This window comes from Symphalangus syndactylus, chromosome 17 (genome assembly GCF_028878055.3).
Source record: "Symphalangus syndactylus isolate Jambi chromosome 17, NHGRI_mSymSyn1-v2.1_pri, whole genome shotgun sequence".
Lineage (NCBI taxonomy): Eukaryota > Metazoa > Chordata > Mammalia > Primates > Hylobatidae > Symphalangus > Symphalangus syndactylus.
The window spans coordinates 95015913-95034910 of NC_072439.2; the positions used below are offsets into that span (position 1 = coordinate 95015913).

General features: G+C 41.3%; 1 protein-coding gene across 3 annotated transcripts in view; it reads right to left on the bottom strand.

Annotated features, from left to right (window-relative positions):
- The window catches only part of ATP13A5 (ATPase 13A5), a 127305-nt gene that overhangs the window by 53450 nt on the left and 54857 nt on the right, over window positions 1-18998 (bottom strand). For all 3 annotated transcript variants that reach the window (XR_010116698.1, XM_063621987.1, XM_063621988.1), the window contains exons 10-17: window positions 17498-17668; window positions 16319-16476; window positions 13629-13817; window positions 9501-9562; window positions 7368-7518; window positions 4998-5081; window positions 4190-4346; window positions 1503-1620 (exon numbers count right to left, since the gene is read on the bottom strand). Coding sequence is in view for 2 of the 3 variants with exons in the window: in XM_063621987.1 (XP_063478057.1) it covers window positions 1503-1620; window positions 4190-4346; window positions 4998-5081; window positions 7368-7518; window positions 9501-9562; window positions 13629-13817; window positions 16319-16476; window positions 17498-17668 (1090 nt within the window). In the remaining variant the exon portion in view is untranslated. The remainder of the gene's footprint in view (window positions 1-1502; window positions 1621-4189; window positions 4347-4997; window positions 5082-7367; window positions 7519-9500; window positions 9563-13628; window positions 13818-16318; window positions 16477-17497; window positions 17669-18998) is intronic.

Here is an 18998-nt window from a genome sequence, read left to right on the forward strand (position 1 = left end):
CCGGTGAAGGGGTGAGACTTGATGGAGTATTTATCCTGTTGTTTTAGTTTGGGGTGACTTTTTAAGTCATCTCAAAAAACTTTTCTACTTCCCCATTATGACTCCAATTTTTAAGAAGTTTTAAATTTTTCTAGTTGGAAAACTTTGCTAAATAGAATTTGATTCTAAGAAAAATCAAAACCCTATCCTTTCCCCTGTTTGAAAATAGTAACTAAATTCTAAGAAGTATAATAAGTTCCTGATATTCCCTGAAAAAACCTGGAATGGTTGGAAATATAGCACATTTTATCTTCATTTTCTTATTTTGTTATATTTATAATGTCTATGCCACTAGTGGCTCTTATATGAGAACAACACAGCTGCGTTTGTATGTGACAGCTGGCTGATGGCTACACTCCATCACTAGCTACATAGCTCTTTACTTCACACATGTCCTTAACGTTGATTATTCAAATTTGTGTTTAGAAAATTACAAATCCTATGTGGTCTGGACCTTTATGTTTGCTCAAGAATAGCTAACACCTGGAATGTTAAATCTGAGAATGACATTCATATATTTCAAAATGAGCTTTGTGATCCTGTTTCAAATATTAAAATGTCATGGCTGAAGGCCTCCTTGGAGATCATCCAATTGCATATTTTATAGATGGTGAAACAAGCACAGAGTAAGGAAGGACTGTGTTTACTAATTAACTTAGAGTCAATGGACTTAGGTTGCAAATAATAATGTTAAACCAAGGATATCAGTATTTTACACGAAGGGGCTAGCTGTATATAAACTAGCATTTACCAGCAACACAAATCCAATGTAACAAATAAATAGATTTTCTGCTATTCAGTTTTCCACAGTATTTTTTTACTTCTTTGTCATAGATAATTTGAAAATAGCCTTTAACAACTGAAGAACGTTGAAAGAAATAATAATTTATAAATTATCCGCTAATGAGGACAACTTATCCCTGTAATGTAATTAAGAATACTGAATTTTATTTCTCATAAGTAATTCACTTTGCACTTGTTACCTTCACAGATACGAAGGAGGTGTTGTAGTATTGAGCACTGAAAAAAACATGTCTAAAGGATTCTCAAAATCTTTCAAAGTGCCAACTGTCTCCCTCTCTCAACCTCTCTGTGTGTGGGCCACCCAAGTCGATTGGTCACATAATGCTCTGAGGTTGAAGGAGCGTTGGTTGTTTTGATGGGATGAGAGCTGTGACTAAAGCTGGCATAACATAGTGCCAAGCAGAGATAACACACTGGTATCTTGGAGTCAGAAGCTCTCAAGTACCATCCTTGTTCTTCCACCAACCAGCAGTGTGACTTGAGCAAGTCGTCTCCAGTATCACCTACAATTGTCCATCTCTGAGTCAGGGGACTGTACAAGATTGATTCTCTGTCTCTGTGAGCCTTCCAGGTGATTAGAACTGTTCATCTGTCCATCTCCAGGACTCGCACTTCATGCACACGGAGCCTGCTCTAGTGCCAATTTCTGAGTTGCTTACCTGGCTAAGTGGTCCACTTCTGAAAGATTCCCCATCTTTAAGGTTTTGTGGGCAAGAGCAATGACACGGAATCCTTGCACTGTGTAACTCTTCAGTTCCTGTGGGAAATTCTTGGGCACTGCCAGGGTAGAAGAAACAGGTAAGTGTAAGGTCATGTCGAAGGCTGGTCTAAGCAAGACTCCAGGACACAGCCATTGTACCTTGTCTTAACTTTCATTCCATAAAAGTGCTTTAATAGAAAACTTAGAGCTTCAGCTAAAGGCCACAAACAACTTCATCAGTGTGTTCTTATTATTCTGATGGAAAAAATGTCAAAGCCGTGCTGGTCATTTACTGTGTTATGGATGGAATGTGTCCCTCCAAAATTCATATGTTGAAGCCTAATCTCTAATGCAATAGTATTTGAAGGTGGGGCCTTCAGGAGGTAATTAGGTCATAAGGGTGGAGCCCTTGTGAATGAGATTGATGCCCTAAGAAAACACATCTCCCTCCACCATGTGAGGATACAGGAAGAAGACAACCATCTGCAAACCAGAAAGAAAGCCCTCTCCAGGAACCATGTTGGGCAACACCTCTATCCTGGCCTTTCCAGCCCCCAGAACTGTGAGGAATAAATTTCTGTTGTTCAAGCATGCGGTCTATGGTCTTTTGTTATAATAGCACAAGCTGACTCAGACAAACAGGGTGTCAAATGCACCGACTGGGTTCAGTAAGAACAGACCTCAGGACTAGGGGTACTTAGATAAAATGAGAGAAACAGCTGATCTTCTAGATCAGGGGTCAAAAAAAAATTAGGATACACAGGCGAAATCTGGTCTATAGCTTGTTTTTATAAATGAAATTTCACTGAAACACAGGCATGCCCATTTGACTGTTCATTGTCTATGGCTGCTTTGAGGCTTCAGTGACAGTGTTGAGGAATTGAAACGGATGCCCCATGATTGGCAAAGCCTAAAGTAAGAAGTATCTTGCTCTTGACAGAAAAGTTTGCCAACTCCTGCTTTAGGTGAAAGATGACACAATGCCAACATCTGTGTGTTTTAGCATGGCAGTCACAACTATGTTTATAAAATCTTCATGATTTATAATGTACCTATAAGGGTATTAGAGGGAACCACAGAACAATAGGAGGTATAGTAGCTTAGGTGGCAAATCGACTAAGTTCTATTCTCCCTTCCACTTCCATGTGGACCTTAGTCATGTTCAGTCTCCCTTCTGCACCTTAGTTTCTCATCCATAAAATGAGAAGTTCCAGATTTCTCTGTCTCCATTCATTTTAGACTTTCTGTAATTCTAAAATATTCATGGAGGTGGGAATCTAATTTCAAGAAAGTTCTTAGCTCTGTATTTCTAAAAATGGGGTAGGGTGGTGGTGGAAATCACTGAAGGTAGTATTAGCATAAGTCAAAGATTGGAAGTTGGGAAAACAGGACTGAAAGAGCTGCCAGGAAAATAAGTGCCAAGTGACAGGCCCAAATCCTTACTGAGAGAGCAGGGACAATAGACACCAGTTTAAATGTCAAGAAGATGCTCAGTTGTACCCGTGTAGCTGAAACAAAACAAACACAGTATATGTTGTAATCAGTGAAGGACAGAGTTAATGAGACCTATGCTGAAGATCAAAGACAGAAGAAAAGGGGCTACTTGTAAGGTTTAAAAAAAGACTCCCAATAGAGAAGTTAAAGGAATCATTTGCCAAATCTAGAATTCTCTGCACAAGTTGATGGCCATGGAGAGTCTACATCAAAATCAGAAGACAAAAGACCAATTTTATCCAAATGAACTCATTTGAATGCAACAACATTCTTATAAATCTGGCTGCCGCTTAAAGAGTGCATATGTTTATAAGACTAAAAAGCAATACAAATCAGCTCAAAGTCTGGCCCAGAAAGATGAAATTGCTGTGAAAATGATAAATTATCTTGCTCTAATACCATTGAATTTACTCCGATCACTTTTATTTCTAAGATATTTATCTTTTCTATATTCTTCTCCCATCGATCTGATTCTCCCTGGAGGTGACAGAGCAGCCGTGTCTGCGTAACTTACCTAGCGTCCAGACCTCTCCATTTCCCTCATTCACACCTCCCCTAGTTCTCTGACCCTCAGTAGCTCCCTATTTTGGCTCCTGATGCAAGCTTCACATCTTGTCTCCTTCCCAGATGCCCCACTGTGGTTGTACTTTTCTTACTGCACCCACAGCCAGATATTTAGTCGCTGCCTCCGAGCCTTGAAATTATCACCCCTGCTTCTTAGGATCTACTGGGCCTACTTTGCACCTACCCAGGAAACAAGCAGCTCCACGTTCACTGATTGTGAAGCTTTCTGTGTTTGTTGGCTTTATGTATTTGGTCTCAGCTGGCTGCAGTGGCTCACACCTATAATCCCAGCACTTTTGGAGGCTGAGGCAGGTGGATCACTTGAGGCCAGGAGGTCGAGACCAGCCTGGCCTACGTGGTGAAACCCCGTCTCTACTAAAAATACTAAAATTAGCCGGGTGTGGTGGCATGCTCCTGTAACCCCAGCTACTTGGGAGGCTGAGGCAGGAGAATCACTAGAACTTGGGAGGTAGAGGCTGCAGTGAGCCGAGATCATGCCACTGCACTCCAGCCTTGGGGACAGAGCAAGATTCTGTCTCAAAGAAAAAAAAAAGTATTTTGCTTCTTGAAAGAGAAAAGTGTTAGTACCTGTTTCAGATCTGCAGAACCTGGCCACCATTTCTGGGGCACCCTTCGTGTAGACATGGAAATGATTCTCCCCAGCTAGCTGAGCGATCACGGACATCCTCTGCAGGCTCGAGGAAAATGGAAACTGGCGCAAGGCGATGATGGCTTCCACTGGACTCTGCAAGCCCATCAACGACAGGGAGCTTAACAAGCTGCTAAGTGATATTTCCAAATGCATAACAACAAAAAGGCTTTACTGTGCAATGAGCCCAGAGACATCTCGATGTAGTATATTTGTCACAATAGTGATTTTGTGTGTGTGTGTGGCTGCCTTAAAGTGACTCCTTCAACAAGTTGTCTGGACTGCAAGGACCTTCCCCTGGAGAAATCCTAATCACCTTCCAGGCCAAGCTCACAGGTCATCTCCTCTGTGGTGCTTTTATCTCCCAGAAACAGTATTCACTCCCATGTCAGGACTCTTGAAACTCTTTCTTCAGCCTTGATTATAGCATTTGGCACATTGCGTTGCACTTATTTGCACCTATATCGATTTTTCTATGAGTCTACCTGTTCCTCCAACCCAGAGCCAAGTGTGTCTTGTTTTGAAGCCTCTTTATCTGCTAGCACCTAGCACAATGCCCTAGCGTACACAGGTAGTGTTTGTTGAATAAATTCATAGATAAATTCAGAAATGAAAGAAACAGCAAACCAACTGTGGAAACTGTTAGGATAAGGCAAAATAATAGGACTATAAAAATATGTGAAAGTCAGAAATGTTTTACCAGCTTTATGGGGAAAGAGCTATGTGATGTCAAGAAGGAAATCATACCTTACTGGCTTTTGGTCCTGGTTTTATGATGTTTGAAACTGACATCCCAAATTTGCAGGAGTCTACATTGCAATCTTCCATTTTCTGTTATAAAATGAAAACAGTCATAAGATTCTTTGAAGAAAAATAGTAAGAAAGAAATATCTCTTATTTGCACAATACTTTAATCTTTTCAAAGCCATTTTTACATATTTTCTCTTCCAGGCCAATTATCTTAATACTGTCATTGCCAAATTTCTGTTGTGTCGATTTATATTAGGGGCCTTATTATAGAATGTCAAAAGCCAAAAATATTGTGAATTCATTTTAAGAAGTAATTGATGGAAGAAGTGCTAGCTACAGCTCCGTGGATCTTTCTAAATGATTATATCTAGTAATTGGAGGAGGGATTAAGTAGAGATGTAGTCTCCAACATTGCCGAGCACCATAGCTCTCATATGGGTTAGGATTGGGTCCTGAGATAAACATGGGACTAGTTCTTCATACTATACCTATGCTACTAGCCTAATTGAGTTAACTAGGGAGTTGGTATGTCAGCTGCTAGCAAATTAGAAAGCCTGTTTGAAAATGACTTGTATTCTTTGGATATTACAACAGAAGTTAATACCTCTGAGAATCCAACATTAACCAATATTAAAATATGGGAAAGACAGTCATATATATAAATAGTAGAGGTCAGAAAACAGGAGATAGTATCTGGTTTCCACTCTGCCACTTAACCTGTTTAATCTTGGGAACACCACTTTATTTCTGTAGATCTCAATTTCTTCTGAAAAATATTCTGACATCCCTTCAAATGCTAAAATTCTTGACAGTCTAAAAGGACAGTTTCCCTCCTCTGTATGTAGAGTGGAAGGTTCCCAGTTACCAAAAGATACTCAAGATGGCTTCTGACACAGCTCTAAACTCAGTGAATAATCGTGCATTTTTATGCTTTGTTTGGGATGGATACAACTATTCTTACAGATGGTTCTTACAGAGCTAATACTAAAGATTTATATTCCCAAACAAGTATGTTATTTGCAAAGATAGATCAGCCCTCCTATAATGGAGAGGGGGATGTAGTTAGGGCCAGGACCAAAGCCAAATATAAAATGACCCTGCACAACTCATCACCGTGTCAATCCCAATGATTCTGTTAAGGACACTGCTTATAGTAAATACACTGATTCCTCTCCGTTGAGATCCAGAGAATTGGTCACTATGTCAAATTTTTTTCCACAGCAAATGCTCTGTTTTAACTTACTGATATCAGAAGTTTCCCTTTTTACCAGGTTTCCTCTTTCATTGATTTGCCCTCTAGAAAGCTAGAATTTCCCTATTATACATCTTTGTATTAGCTTCTTTGTTAGGTGTGCTTCGTTTCCCTGCAATCATTTGTTTCCATTCTTTTGCAGCTATGTTTAACTGCTGTACTGTATTTTATACATCATTGTACATAGCTTTAGGATGTTCTTTGGAGGCAGCAGGATGTAATTAACTAACCGGTTAATTAGTGAACACCCTCTACTTGTTTGGCTCTTCATTGTGCTCAAAGCCCCTTTAGATTCATAGTCTCAGTGCTCACAAGTCTGTGAAAGAGGCATTATTACCCCAAATGTACAGATGAGGTCACAGACTCAGTCCTGGCTCTGGCTTTGTGATCACACAGCTGGAGAGTGGTGAAATGCAGAGGGTTTTCCACTATGGCAGCCTCCAGGATGGGTTTATATCCTTCCGTTTTCATTCACACTCAGCTCAGGAGATTGAACCAGTTGGAATGCAGCCCTCCAGTTTGGTGTCTAGACATGATTTACAATACACAGTCGCCACCAGTCACTTGTGGCTATTTAAATTTAAACTATTTAAAATTAAATCAGATTAAAAATTCAGTTTCTCAGTTGCAGAGCCACATTTCAAGGGCTGAGTAGCCACATATGGCTCGTGGCTGCTCTACCGGAGAACACCGCTTTGGACTACTGTTTCTCTGATAGTGTTTTGGAAAACACTGATGTTTTGGAGAACATGCTGGGTTATGGGTATCAATAAGGTTTTTGAGGTCAGATAGGTTTGGTAAATGCTGCATTTCATATTCCCTCTTGAATATTCACAAAACACCACAGTATGTTAAAGAAATCATTTAGTCAAGAAATGAGTTTAACTTTGTTTAAGCAACAGTTCCCAAGTTTGTTCAATAATGGATACCTATTTTATGCAGCACCCATTAACAGAGCTCTTTGGGGCACAGGTTGGGAAGTTCTGATAGTGTTACACACTCATACATACATTATTATGAACCTTCTCCGTATTTTAACAAAAATTAGAAAAGCTTCAGCACTCCCAGTAAAGATTTCTTCAGGTTCTCATCTTTCCATTAAACTATCACCTTACCCAGGCAGTGCCCTCAAACATTTTGAGGTCCAGAGGGTCTCCCTGGATGGTCCCATCGAGAAGGATCAGAGAGTGGCAGCTGGCCATGGCCGCACACAGTGGGCCCCATGGCACAGCCTGGCCCGAGGCAAAGCTGTGGGCTTCCTGGAAGCTGGTAGAGAAGGTAACGTTAAAGTCTTTGATAAAATCATTTTGCACATTCTGTCCCTTAAATCTTACTAAAGTGGAGCTCCAAACACCTAACGTTCATGCTCAGAACCTTCCCATGGCTCCCCATGCTCCAAATGATAAAGTTCAAGCCCCTTAGCCTGGTATTCAAAGTCCTGTCCATTTCGGATCTACCTTACCTTACAGTGTCCACTCCTACTAATGTCCTTTATGCCCTGTACTCTAGATCCAGATTAAACTTCTTGCTATTGCTATGCTTGTCCAGAGACTTCTCTGCCCTTAAGTCCCTGCCCACTTGGTTTCTTTATTTTTTAAACAGGGTGTTTTGCCTACAGAATTATCTTTATAAAAACATTTCTTTGAGTTGGATATGAATTTTGTTCTCAACAGAATTTACCACTGGCCAATCAATAACATACTTTCAGAGGCTTTGGATAGAATTGCAGGGACTTTTGTCATATTACTTGAAGCCAGCCCACATAATGGCAGCATTGTGGGAAGGCACATGAACAGGCAGCTCGGAGTCATACCTACAAACTCTGCAGAGCTGTCCACAAAAAGCCATACACCCTAGGCAAGAAGTCTCTAGGGCTAATTAGGGAGCAGGAAATTAGGGATAGAAAAGAAGGCTGCATGGATGCGGAAGCATTTCTCACTACTCTGCCCTTTAGAGTTTGCCCCTACTTCCTGAAGCACCCTGGACATCCCACCTCTAAAGCCAGTTTTTCTCTTTGATAATACAAACTGGTATCTTGTACCTTCCTCTCCTCCCACCTTACAGCTGAATAGTGATTGTGTATAGTTGTTTCTCGTCTCCAAAAACCTTCAGAGTACCAGGGACAAGGGAGGAAGATGGAGTGGTGGAAACTGTGGACATCTTTTTTCCCTTTCACTGCTCTGACTGATAGATTCCTTGCCTGTCTGCACGAAGGGCTGGCTGGGACATCTGAGCACCAGGAGCAGAGACACATGAGTAGGGTTAAAGCTCAGGTGTTCCTTGTCACCCAGTCCAGGGTATCTTCTGCAACATCACACTGCTTGTCTGCTGTTACCTTGTGCCATGCTTTACCTGGCCCCTTCATCATCTTGGGAGTCCCCTGCAAAGTGTCTTCTGTCACTGACAGCAGCCTCTGCCACTGTTGGCACCAAAATAGGGTACTCAGAGCTTAAGAGCAGAGGCCATCACCGCTCAAATTGAGAAGGCAAGTCTTAGCCTTTAGGGAAGGAGCTAGAAGCCACAGGGAGATACCATGAGGAGATTCATCCTCCAGGGGCTCTGTTTCCCTTCTGTAGCTCTTTCTGGAGTAGACATCTATGTGATTGTCCTCTCCTCTCCCTAGTGCCAACTTTTAGCCCACAGCTGTAAAAATTCTAGCCGCACGTCCCTCAAAACCTATCTGAAGTGCCATCTCCTTCAGGTGGCTTTCTTTGATTCACTAAATTTCAAAATTAATTTGTCTTTATCCACCATGTAATTATATAAAAGTCAGGACTTTGTGTTATATCAAATAATCTCTATTTCTTCTTCTCCATTCTGACATTTCTGCCTTAATAGTAACAATTTTCATGGCCTGTGTTGTACATCAAAGGTGTGTGTATTTGTATCTTTTTATCCCACTAGACTGTGAAACACCACCTGCCTGCACTAGCCACCCAGGAAGTTTTGTAGTTTTTAATTAAGCGTGGTCTTCATTTCACTCTTTTTTCTCTGTTTTATTCATTTAGTTTCTTAATTATCCACCTCATCCTACTCCATTTTTCATGGAGATTTTGAAAACCTACTTTTCCTTTCTCATTCTGAAATTAGAATTCATTTAAGCAAGTCAGAATAATTAGGAACTAGTTCCAGCCAATTATTGTATATATTTTTTGTGACATTCATCCCTTAACACCCAAAAGATGGATTTGAGTATCATCCAGGTAACTACACCAAACACACCTTCCATTTTCACATAAGAGGCCTACCAGTTGTCAGCAGTAGGGACAGTCCCCCAGAGGTCCAGCCCATCTTCTGTGAGAGTGCCAGTCTGAATAAAAATTAAAATCAATATTAGCATAAGATTTAAACCTTTTAATTATATTGTAATGTAAACAAAACTCAAGCTTCTAAGATATTATAGTAGATCCAGTAGTCTAAATACCTTGTTTGTAAGTACCAAATTTTAAGTCAAAGAAGAGTACCCACAAGAAAAATTAAGCAGGTGATACATGATCCCCAAAAGACCATGTCAATAATTAGGTGATTTCAGTTACTAATGATGAGGAAAAAACGAAAGTGTTTTGTTTTGGTTTGGTTTGTGTATTGCTATGACCGTTGCTGTTGTTAATCAGGAGAGGTTCAGTACAAGAACCAGCTCGAGTCTGACTTTTAGTTGTCACCTGCTATCTCACTGAAGCAGAGCTCAGACATTTTTTTTTCTCCATTTTCAAGACTGTTCAGTTCACAGTTTGCCATCTGGTTCACAGTAATTTTCTAAAAATATGGGTGACACAGTGACTGTCCAGATTGATAATGAAATGTTGATAAAGGGCTTTGAGACTATAGAGAGAAAGCAAATGCTAATAATAAATATTAATTAATGCCCGTAAGTGAGTTTTATTGTTGGATCAAGGGAAAAATAGTTCAGAGATTTGATTTGCCATACTATGGGAGAGTATTTGTTAGATAATGTAACAGAGAAAGAAAAATGGAACTGAGTACTATCACAGCACTTTTAATTTCCTCATTGCTTCCCAGGCGTTTATTAATTACAGACTCTGGTGTCTTGATGCAGTAGGCTAACAGTTTTAGGTCTGCTTAACACCCTGAGTAAGTGGAGTTGGCTACAGCTGCTTCAGCACCGCCAGGGCCCACCAGAGCTTTACCAAGCATGGCAGAATACCCTGTTTCAACACTAAGATCCAAGTCTCTGACACTACTTTTCAAGGCTATCTCTATAGAAGACACTGAATTTTCTAGTTTTCTATAAAATGGCAACCTCCGTCATTACAGCACATCCATTAGCATAATGCTTTACAGGAAAGTGTTTACAATGCTTTCCATTTCACAACTGAGTTAACAGGGTGGAGGCAGGTTAGAGGTGAAATGAGGAGCCTAAGGTCATAGTGGCCTGTAGGTTGGAGAGGCAGAACCCGGATCCAGCCCTTCTGGAGTCTTCCACCAAACTAGAAAATGTTAAGTGAATCATACAGGGTATGTGGAAAGACAAAGCTCTCTCTGGGTTTCTAGATTAAATAATTAAGAAAACTTTGTTTCATTCATTTATTTGAACTTCACAAAGAAGGCACTAACACACAAGTAAATTATTTCTTAAACAACAACTTTTTGAAAACGAGCTATTTGTTTCATTTCTCTCCTGCATTTTATAAAGGACTCCACCATGTTCAGTTTCCAAATCACCTCAAGTTGTTGCATTTCAAAAAGAGTTTGCAACTTAATTCAAACTGATATGTTTTCCTGATGATGTTTTTAAACATCAGTATTTTGAACATGAAAACAGAGATGATACTGCAGCAAAACAGAAATTAGACCATGTTATCTCTCTATGAAAATGACCCCTAAACAATAAAACTAACCATAAATAGAGAGAAAACTAAATTACAGTTGAGGTTCTAAGGGGAATAAGATAGAAAGAGAAAACCTCTTAGCATAAATACAAGCCCAGGCTTGGGCTGAATTGAATAAAAAGAAAGAACTTGTCTTACAGAAGTTATAACAAACCAATAGAAAATAGAAATATATATGAGAACAAATGGACTCAGAAACCCAGTGACAGATATCTCGAAACTGGAAATAACACTAGATGAAAATTCAGTTAATGGCAGAGTGCTTCCTTCCAACATGATGGTGATAGAATTTTATAATGTGAAAGCTGGAAAGAAACTCAGAGATGATTGTGGTTGAATCTTCTTTTCTTAAAAAGTCACACAGAGATGGGCCGGGCATGGTGACTCATGCCTGTAATCCCAGCACTTTGGGAGGCCAAGGAGGGTGGAGCACAAGGTCAAGAGATTGAGACCATCCTGGCCAACATGTTGAAACCCTGTCTCTACTAAAAATACAAAAATTAGCCAGGCGTGGTGGTGCGCACCTGTAATCCTGGCTACTCGGGAGACTGAGGCGGGAGAATCATTTGAACCCAGGAGGCGGAGGTTGTAGTGAGCCAAGATTGCGCCACTGCACTCCAGTCTGGTGACAAAGCGAGACTCCATAAAAAACAAAAAAAGTCACACAGAGACTTAGTACCAAATTCTGGGGTAGATTTCTCATTTTGCCAAATTTCATTCAAGAGTTTTTTGCACTGTCACGTGTCATCATGCCCTGCAGAATTTGACCAAGGACACCCAAAAGCAGCCTCACCGACAGCCTGGCAGGTGAGGACGTGAGGATGTGGAGGGAGAGGTTTTATACAGGAAATAAAATGAACAGCCTCTGGAAAAATTAATTTTAGAAACAGATGAATATGTAATGAACATATTTCGTAAATCCCCCTCTTGTATTCTAGACGCCAGTGAGGCTCATGAGGAAGTAACAGGAATCCCTATTACAGAACTTCCAAGGGGGTGTTCTTTGGCCCTGAATCTAAAATGAAGTTAACCTTGTTGGTTCTTGACTGGTGGAGATCAAGAACTTTCTTTGCCAAACAAAATACAAACAGAAAGAGAACTGACATAACCTAAGAGATATACCCCTTCCACCTGGGGACCAAGCCTGGTCAAGTCTACTCACTGGAGTCACTCCCATTTGCCTTCTGCTCTCCATTCTTGTCCTCTTTGTTTGGGACAAGCAATGCCCTCTTCTGTTGTCCCTAGATGGCCTCTTTCTTCAGTCTCGTCTCCCTTCCATCCCATCTCACCAGTTGCCCCTGGTGGGATAGAAAACACCTATAGAAATGTCACCAGTCTTCTTAAAAAGTAAAGGCTCCTATTCTGCTTCAAGACAAGGACCCACTCCTTAGCGTGGCATATGAGGCCCTTAACAATTGCCCTCATCCCAGCTTCATTCTCTACCTACCAACCCATATTCTAGCCACACCCCACGGTCCTCTGTTCCCCACATGCGGTGGGCCCCTTGTACCTCTGTGCTTGTCAGCTGCTCAGCTCTGAGCCTGGGGCTTATTCTAACAACCAAGGCTGCAGCTCAAAGGTGGCCTCCAACCGTGGCAGGTAACTGTGCCCCATGCTTTCTCAGGCCTCTATTAAACACACATCTCACAGCATGATTGCCATCTACATTCCCATTTTCCTGCTTTCTCAGCTAGACTAGAAGCTTCTCAAGGGCTAGGAATGACTCATTATGGGACTCTCTACCAGCATTGTACACAGCAGTGGCTGTCTGCCAAAAAATGGCAAAAGCCCTAATAAATTATTCAAATGCACGTGAATTGAAGACAAGAGGGACCCAGCCAGGCCCACTGCTTTACAGCAGTTAAACTGGCCTGTCCAAGCTGAGGGCAGGATCCAAACAGCATGCAGCTGATGCTGAAGTCCTCCAGGTTCCCCATGGGAGACTCACGTCATGGCGGGGGGGCGGGTGTCAGGACCTGCTTGGTAAGCGCAGTCTTCCCCATGTGGCATATGCTCCTCCTCTGCCACCTTTCCAGGTCCCTAAGCACAGAGATAACCTAGCCTGGAGTCACAAGCCCTGAGGAGCAAAGGGGCAGGACAGGGTCATTGTTTCCTTCCTTCCTTTCCTTAAAAGAAGCAGAGGAGGAGAGAGGAAACAGATTCACTTATCTTCTGGACAAAGCATTTCAGGAAACAGAAATGTTCCTCACATTTTTGCCAAGTCAGTCAGTCTAAGAAGTTACTATAGTAAGAGATGGTTTTAAAAAACCACAAACCAAGCACACAAATTATTAAGTTTCACAGATTAAAAAAAATCATGATGTGGTGGCTAAGCCACTAACTTTAAGAGTCAGCAGAGCAGGCTCCTAGAATGTGATCTTACACTAGCTCACTCTGTGACATTCTCTGGCTTCAACGTTCCCATCTGTAAAATGGGAACACTGGACTAGACATTTTCTGAGGTTCTTCCCAGCTCCACCGTGCCTTGAAATCATTAATGTTAAACCTGAGAAGTCTGGATCATACTTTGTCAAAGCACACGAGGTTTATTTGCCCACACATGTTGATTCTCTGTGGGGAGATACAGAAGATTTTCTTTTTCTTCAGTCTCTTCTGAGCATACACGTTGCCTATGGTCAGGGCAGCCGGCAGCACTGGAGGGACAGTCACGGTGAGGAGGATCAGGGCCATGGTCACAGTATCTTTTGCAGGGACCTGGGAAAGGAGAGACATTTTCGCACAGGATAGCCCAGCACAGCAGACTGGCACCCTTCCTAGCACCTTGCTCCTACAACACCAAGGTAGCTCTAGAGGCCTATGCTCCAAATATTAATAGTGAGTTGGCTCTCTTGGTGAGGCTCAGTATTCTCTTGGCTGTGCCAAAGGAATGAGCACATTGTCTCCTACCGCAGAGCAAAGGAGACCTTTGATCCTTACTACTAGTTCACCATCCCCTTTCCTGGCTCTGTTTCCCTCTACTTAGCTTCCCTCTGCCCAAGCTTGACTGTTGGCTTATGAATCTCTCTCCCCCACTAGCCTACAAACTCTTTGGGTGTAGCAGCTATGGCTTATTCATCTTTGAATCTACCTTATTGATCTCTAGATACAGAGCCTAGCACGGGATTTAGCACAGAGGAGATGCTCAGTACATAGATTGAATGGATGGCAATATAACTAAAAACTAGGACCAAGATCCTTCCAAGATCTCAGCATATATTATTAACCACAGAGAAGCCAATATAAAATTAGCTTGCTCTCACTGGATACTAACTCTGGAGCAGGAACTGTATCAGGCTACATGTATTATCTAGTTGCTGGCTGTAACAACCTTATGACGTAAATACTATTATTTTCTCCATTTAACAGGTAAGGAAACTGAGGTTTTAACAATTAAATAATTTTCCCAAGGCCACATAGTAGGTAAATGACAAAAATCTGAACCCTATTCTGTCTTACTGCAGGGTACAAACCCATGACCAATGTGTTTTATTATCAAGTCAATTTTGTGAACTCAGGATCCCCGGCAGGTGATACGGTTTGGCTGTGTCCCGACCCAAACCTCCTCTTGAATTGTAGCTCCCCTAATTCCCACCTGTCGTAAGAGGGACCCAGTGGGAGGTAATCGAATCGTGGGGGCAGTTTCCCCCATAATGTTCTCATGATTGTGAATAAGTCTCGTGAGATCTGATGGTTTATAAGTGGGAGTTCCCCTGCACAAACTCTCTTGCCTGCCACCGTGTAAGACATGCTTTGCTGCTCCTTTGCCTGAGAGGCCTCCCCAGCCATGTGGAACTCTGAGTCCATTAAACCTCTTTCCTTTATAAATTACCCAGTCTCAGGTACATCTTTATTAGCAGCGTGAGAACAGACTAATACAGCAGGTCTCCAGAGGAGGCTCACACAGCTAAGGTCAGGGATGAGGTCAAATCACAGGGTTGACTGATTGATTGTTTTGTTTTCCTCACATGCTCTAGATATTAATGATTCTACCCTCTAGAACCTCACCTATGTTTCTGTTAAATTAACCATCATTTTAGCCATAAATACTTTTTTGAGTATTGGAAACATGGGATTCCAGTTCAGTAGCAAAGTCTGCTGGGGACATCTTTTGCCCAATATTAATTTATCACAAAATTCATTACTCCCTTCTTTTCCCAACCACAGACACAGAAGAGTTTTGACCCCAAGGACTCAGCCTTGTCTAGCACTGAACCAGTGCAGACAGAGGCAGCCAACAGAGCCACAGGTTCTGACCCACAAGAAGGTGGGGTCTGGGGATTATTAGTCTTGTTGCCTCAGTGTGTATTGGATGTTAAGTTCTTCCCAGGAAACCTCATTCCCAAATACTGCCAGGGCTTCCATGAGCTTTTTTCCTGCTTTTCTGCCCAGTGCTCCAGCTCCCCAGATTAAATTGGCATACTCCCTCAAATTCCAGCCCCAGTGACCTGCACATTCTGCCTAGCTCTTCACAGTCCCCATCGCGGGCCTCTCTTGACCCAGACATGCTGCCTGGGAGCTATTTCAGATTGAAATAACTACTCAGCAGTTAAGTTTTGGCATGAACATTGCCTTGAAATTCTTGTAACTATGTCTTTTGCCCACCAATATTCACTGCCCACCTCTCTCTCACACACACACACACACACACACGCTCATTGATGCCACCAATTTGGACATTGTAATTAAGCCACTCACACAGTTTTTCACCTATCTGGATGTTTTATTCACAATTTTCTCTTCCTCTCCACCAGTTCACACTATTATGATCCCAGACTTTCTTACATAGAGACTGCATGGTTCACAGCAAAATCAGACTCTCAGGACCGGAAAGGACCTCAGAGGTCTTTATTGACAACCCTTCCCTCCCTAGCCACCAAGCTATGACAAGGGGCATCTAAATGAAATCTGACACCCTGTAGCTTAAAGAGAAGTAGGTATCTCATGCAGTACCAGCTCTGTAAAAGTGGAAATTTAATTTCATTTCAGACCCTAACCAGAACACATGGGAAACCCACTGATTGCATAGTGTTTTAGGTATTACCTAAACACTGGGGGCAAACTAGGCATGAGAACATTTCCGCTGTCTAACAAGCTCTTTTGGACAGTAACGATTCATAGAATGATAGGATCAAGATGTAACCTAAACCAACCCTCTGAGTTAGGTCAAGCTCTTTGCAGAAACTATACTACTGAAAAGCCTTACCCCCAGTACTTACTCCATGGTACATATATACCCCTAGGGCATAGAAAAAACCCATGACACCAAGGCAGGCCAGGAACACCATGAACTTGAAGGCATCGCTGTATAGTTTGAAGTTCAGAGGCCGGGGGTACAGGATGGATCTCACTAAGTCCCCTTTGGCTGTATTGTAACCTACATAAAGATAGTCATAGATCAAGTACGGCTGCCTGATGGACACTTGGTCTTCTAAAAATGGCTTTACTGTCATTGAGGAAAAGAGTAGAGTTTCCTCTAACCTGCTGCCTAATCATTTTATAAGTATTCAGGTGGTTTTCATGATTTGTAAACATGAGCTTCCACGTAGGCCACAGGCTGAGTGATGCTCTAGTGTCTAGTGCCTGCTAACTAGTTTGAACATTTAAAAAAACTTGATATTTTTAATTTTAAAAAATCAGCTAGAACAACTAAATCATAAAACAAACCAAAGCATACAGGTATCACAGTGTAAAGTGTATTTTGCGTCTGTGAATAAGTCGGGTGGCAGAAACAGAGGTCAGAGGTTAGAACAGAGAGCTAGGACTAGGTCATAGGAGGCCTTCATTGTGTCATGTCATGTAAAAGACTGGGACTCAGGAAGTCTTTGCAGAATGATCTAGATTTGGTGCCACATTTGGTAAGGGAAACAAGAGGAGTTGGAGATGTTATTAAGAGACCAGCATGATGGTGATGATATTAACAGAGAAAGTCAATACAGGAGGATGAATACTTTCAGATTCGTTGACTTTAACTTGTCTATAGGGCACCCAGGTGGAGTTCTTTACTAGTGAGTTTGTCGTACAGCCTAGCAAGCAACTCTTTGAAAGGAAAAAATCCTCATAGTCGTAGTGGCTGAAATCGTTTTTTGGTAATCACTCAGAGGAGGTGTCAAGGGAGATAGAAGCAGCGTACGGTCACAAGCAAAAAGAAGAGCATAGTTTTACCTTTGACAAATTTTACTTCACCTACACATACCCTTCATCACATAGAAGGGTTTTAACAATAAACCATTTAATTAAAAATAGTGATACTTTAGAATAATAAGGGTCTGTTTGGAAAAAAGCATGTTGCTACTACCAGAATGTGGCAAACTCCATAATCCTAAACTAAATTTCCCTAATCCAACTCTCCCCATGTTCAAGCATGAATTAAACTTACAAAAGTGGAATCCACTAACCTGTTTGCAAAACGACTGCTCTTACAGGCCCCTGCCCAGAGGGCTTGACCTGGATAACTTCTGTCCCACAGAAGAGGACGTGTTTCCGATAATCCTCCAAGCTGTGACATTTCCAAGGCGTGGTGTTCTCCATCTGGGGCAATGGTGTCTTTGTAACAGGTATACTTTCTCCTAAAGAGGATTGTATTTTGTTGAATCTATGTAAGCTCAGGTAGTTAGTTAGAACTGGTGCATGCCAGTTTCAAGAAATTATACAAACCACAACTAATCCGGTCTTAATGCCCATCCCGTGAGTCAGATGACTGTTCATAGAGATGCTGGTGGTACAAGCAATGATAGACTTGATTCTATTGCAAATATTTAGATTAGATCTGCGTATCTATCCTATACCTGGCCTGCATGGTTTGTTGTCATAATTTTAAAAGCAGCCTATTATAAATGAATGATCACTGAATCATTCTCCCAAGTATTCATTAAGCCCAGCACTATTTTAGGCAATGAAGGAGCTTTCCAGCACATGAACAGTAATTACTATTTGCTTTGCATTCACTCATTTATTCATTTGTTCATTCATTCACTCATTCATTCAACTATTTTAGGTGCTTATTCTGTTCCAGGAACTGTGCTAGGTGCTAGGAATATGATGAACAACAAGAGAGACAGAAATCTTGCCCTCATAAGCTCATGGAGCAAGGTGAGAGAATAGCAGTTATTCCACATCATTTTCAGATGGAGCCCATCCCAGTCCCATTTTTATCATCCCATTCTTTTGCTCCAAATCCTTAGGCTGCTCCATTGCCACTACTGAATAAAGACCAAACTCTCCTACTAGATTGTCAAAGCCCACCACGATTCAAACATCATTGCCTGTCATTCCCCTACACAAGCTCCAGCTCAACCAGGCCACTTGCATTTCCTTTTATTGGCCCCCATTCTTTGCAGGTAGCAATTGTTTTCCTTTCCCTGGTGGCTATAAGACAGAATATTTAAGGTACAAAGAAATCAGCTCAGAGTTCAAAAAGGATACATTTCAGAGACAAAATAAAGATGTTAATAATAATTTTTGGCTCCAAGATTTAAAGAGTATTAGAATGAATTGAAAATTCCATCAGTCTTTTACTAAATGTTCAATTAGCAAGATAACTTGTCATATTTCTAATTTGGAAATAGTATTATATCAATCATAGTTATACAAATTTAGGTCTCATCTCTCTTTCTAGGTAATAACTGGGAACAAGAACTTTGACATATATAAATTTGTATATTCTTCATTTTCCTAGTGATATGTAATAGGTTCAAAACACAGTTTTCTTTTTTTTTTATTATACTTTATATTCTAGGGTACATGTGCACAACGTGCAGGTTTGTTACGTATGTATACATGTGCCATCTTGGTGTGCTACACCCACTAACTCATCATTTACATTAGGTATACCTCCTAATGCTATCCCTCCCCACTCCCCCCACCCCACCACAGGCCCCGGTGTGTGATGTTCCCCTT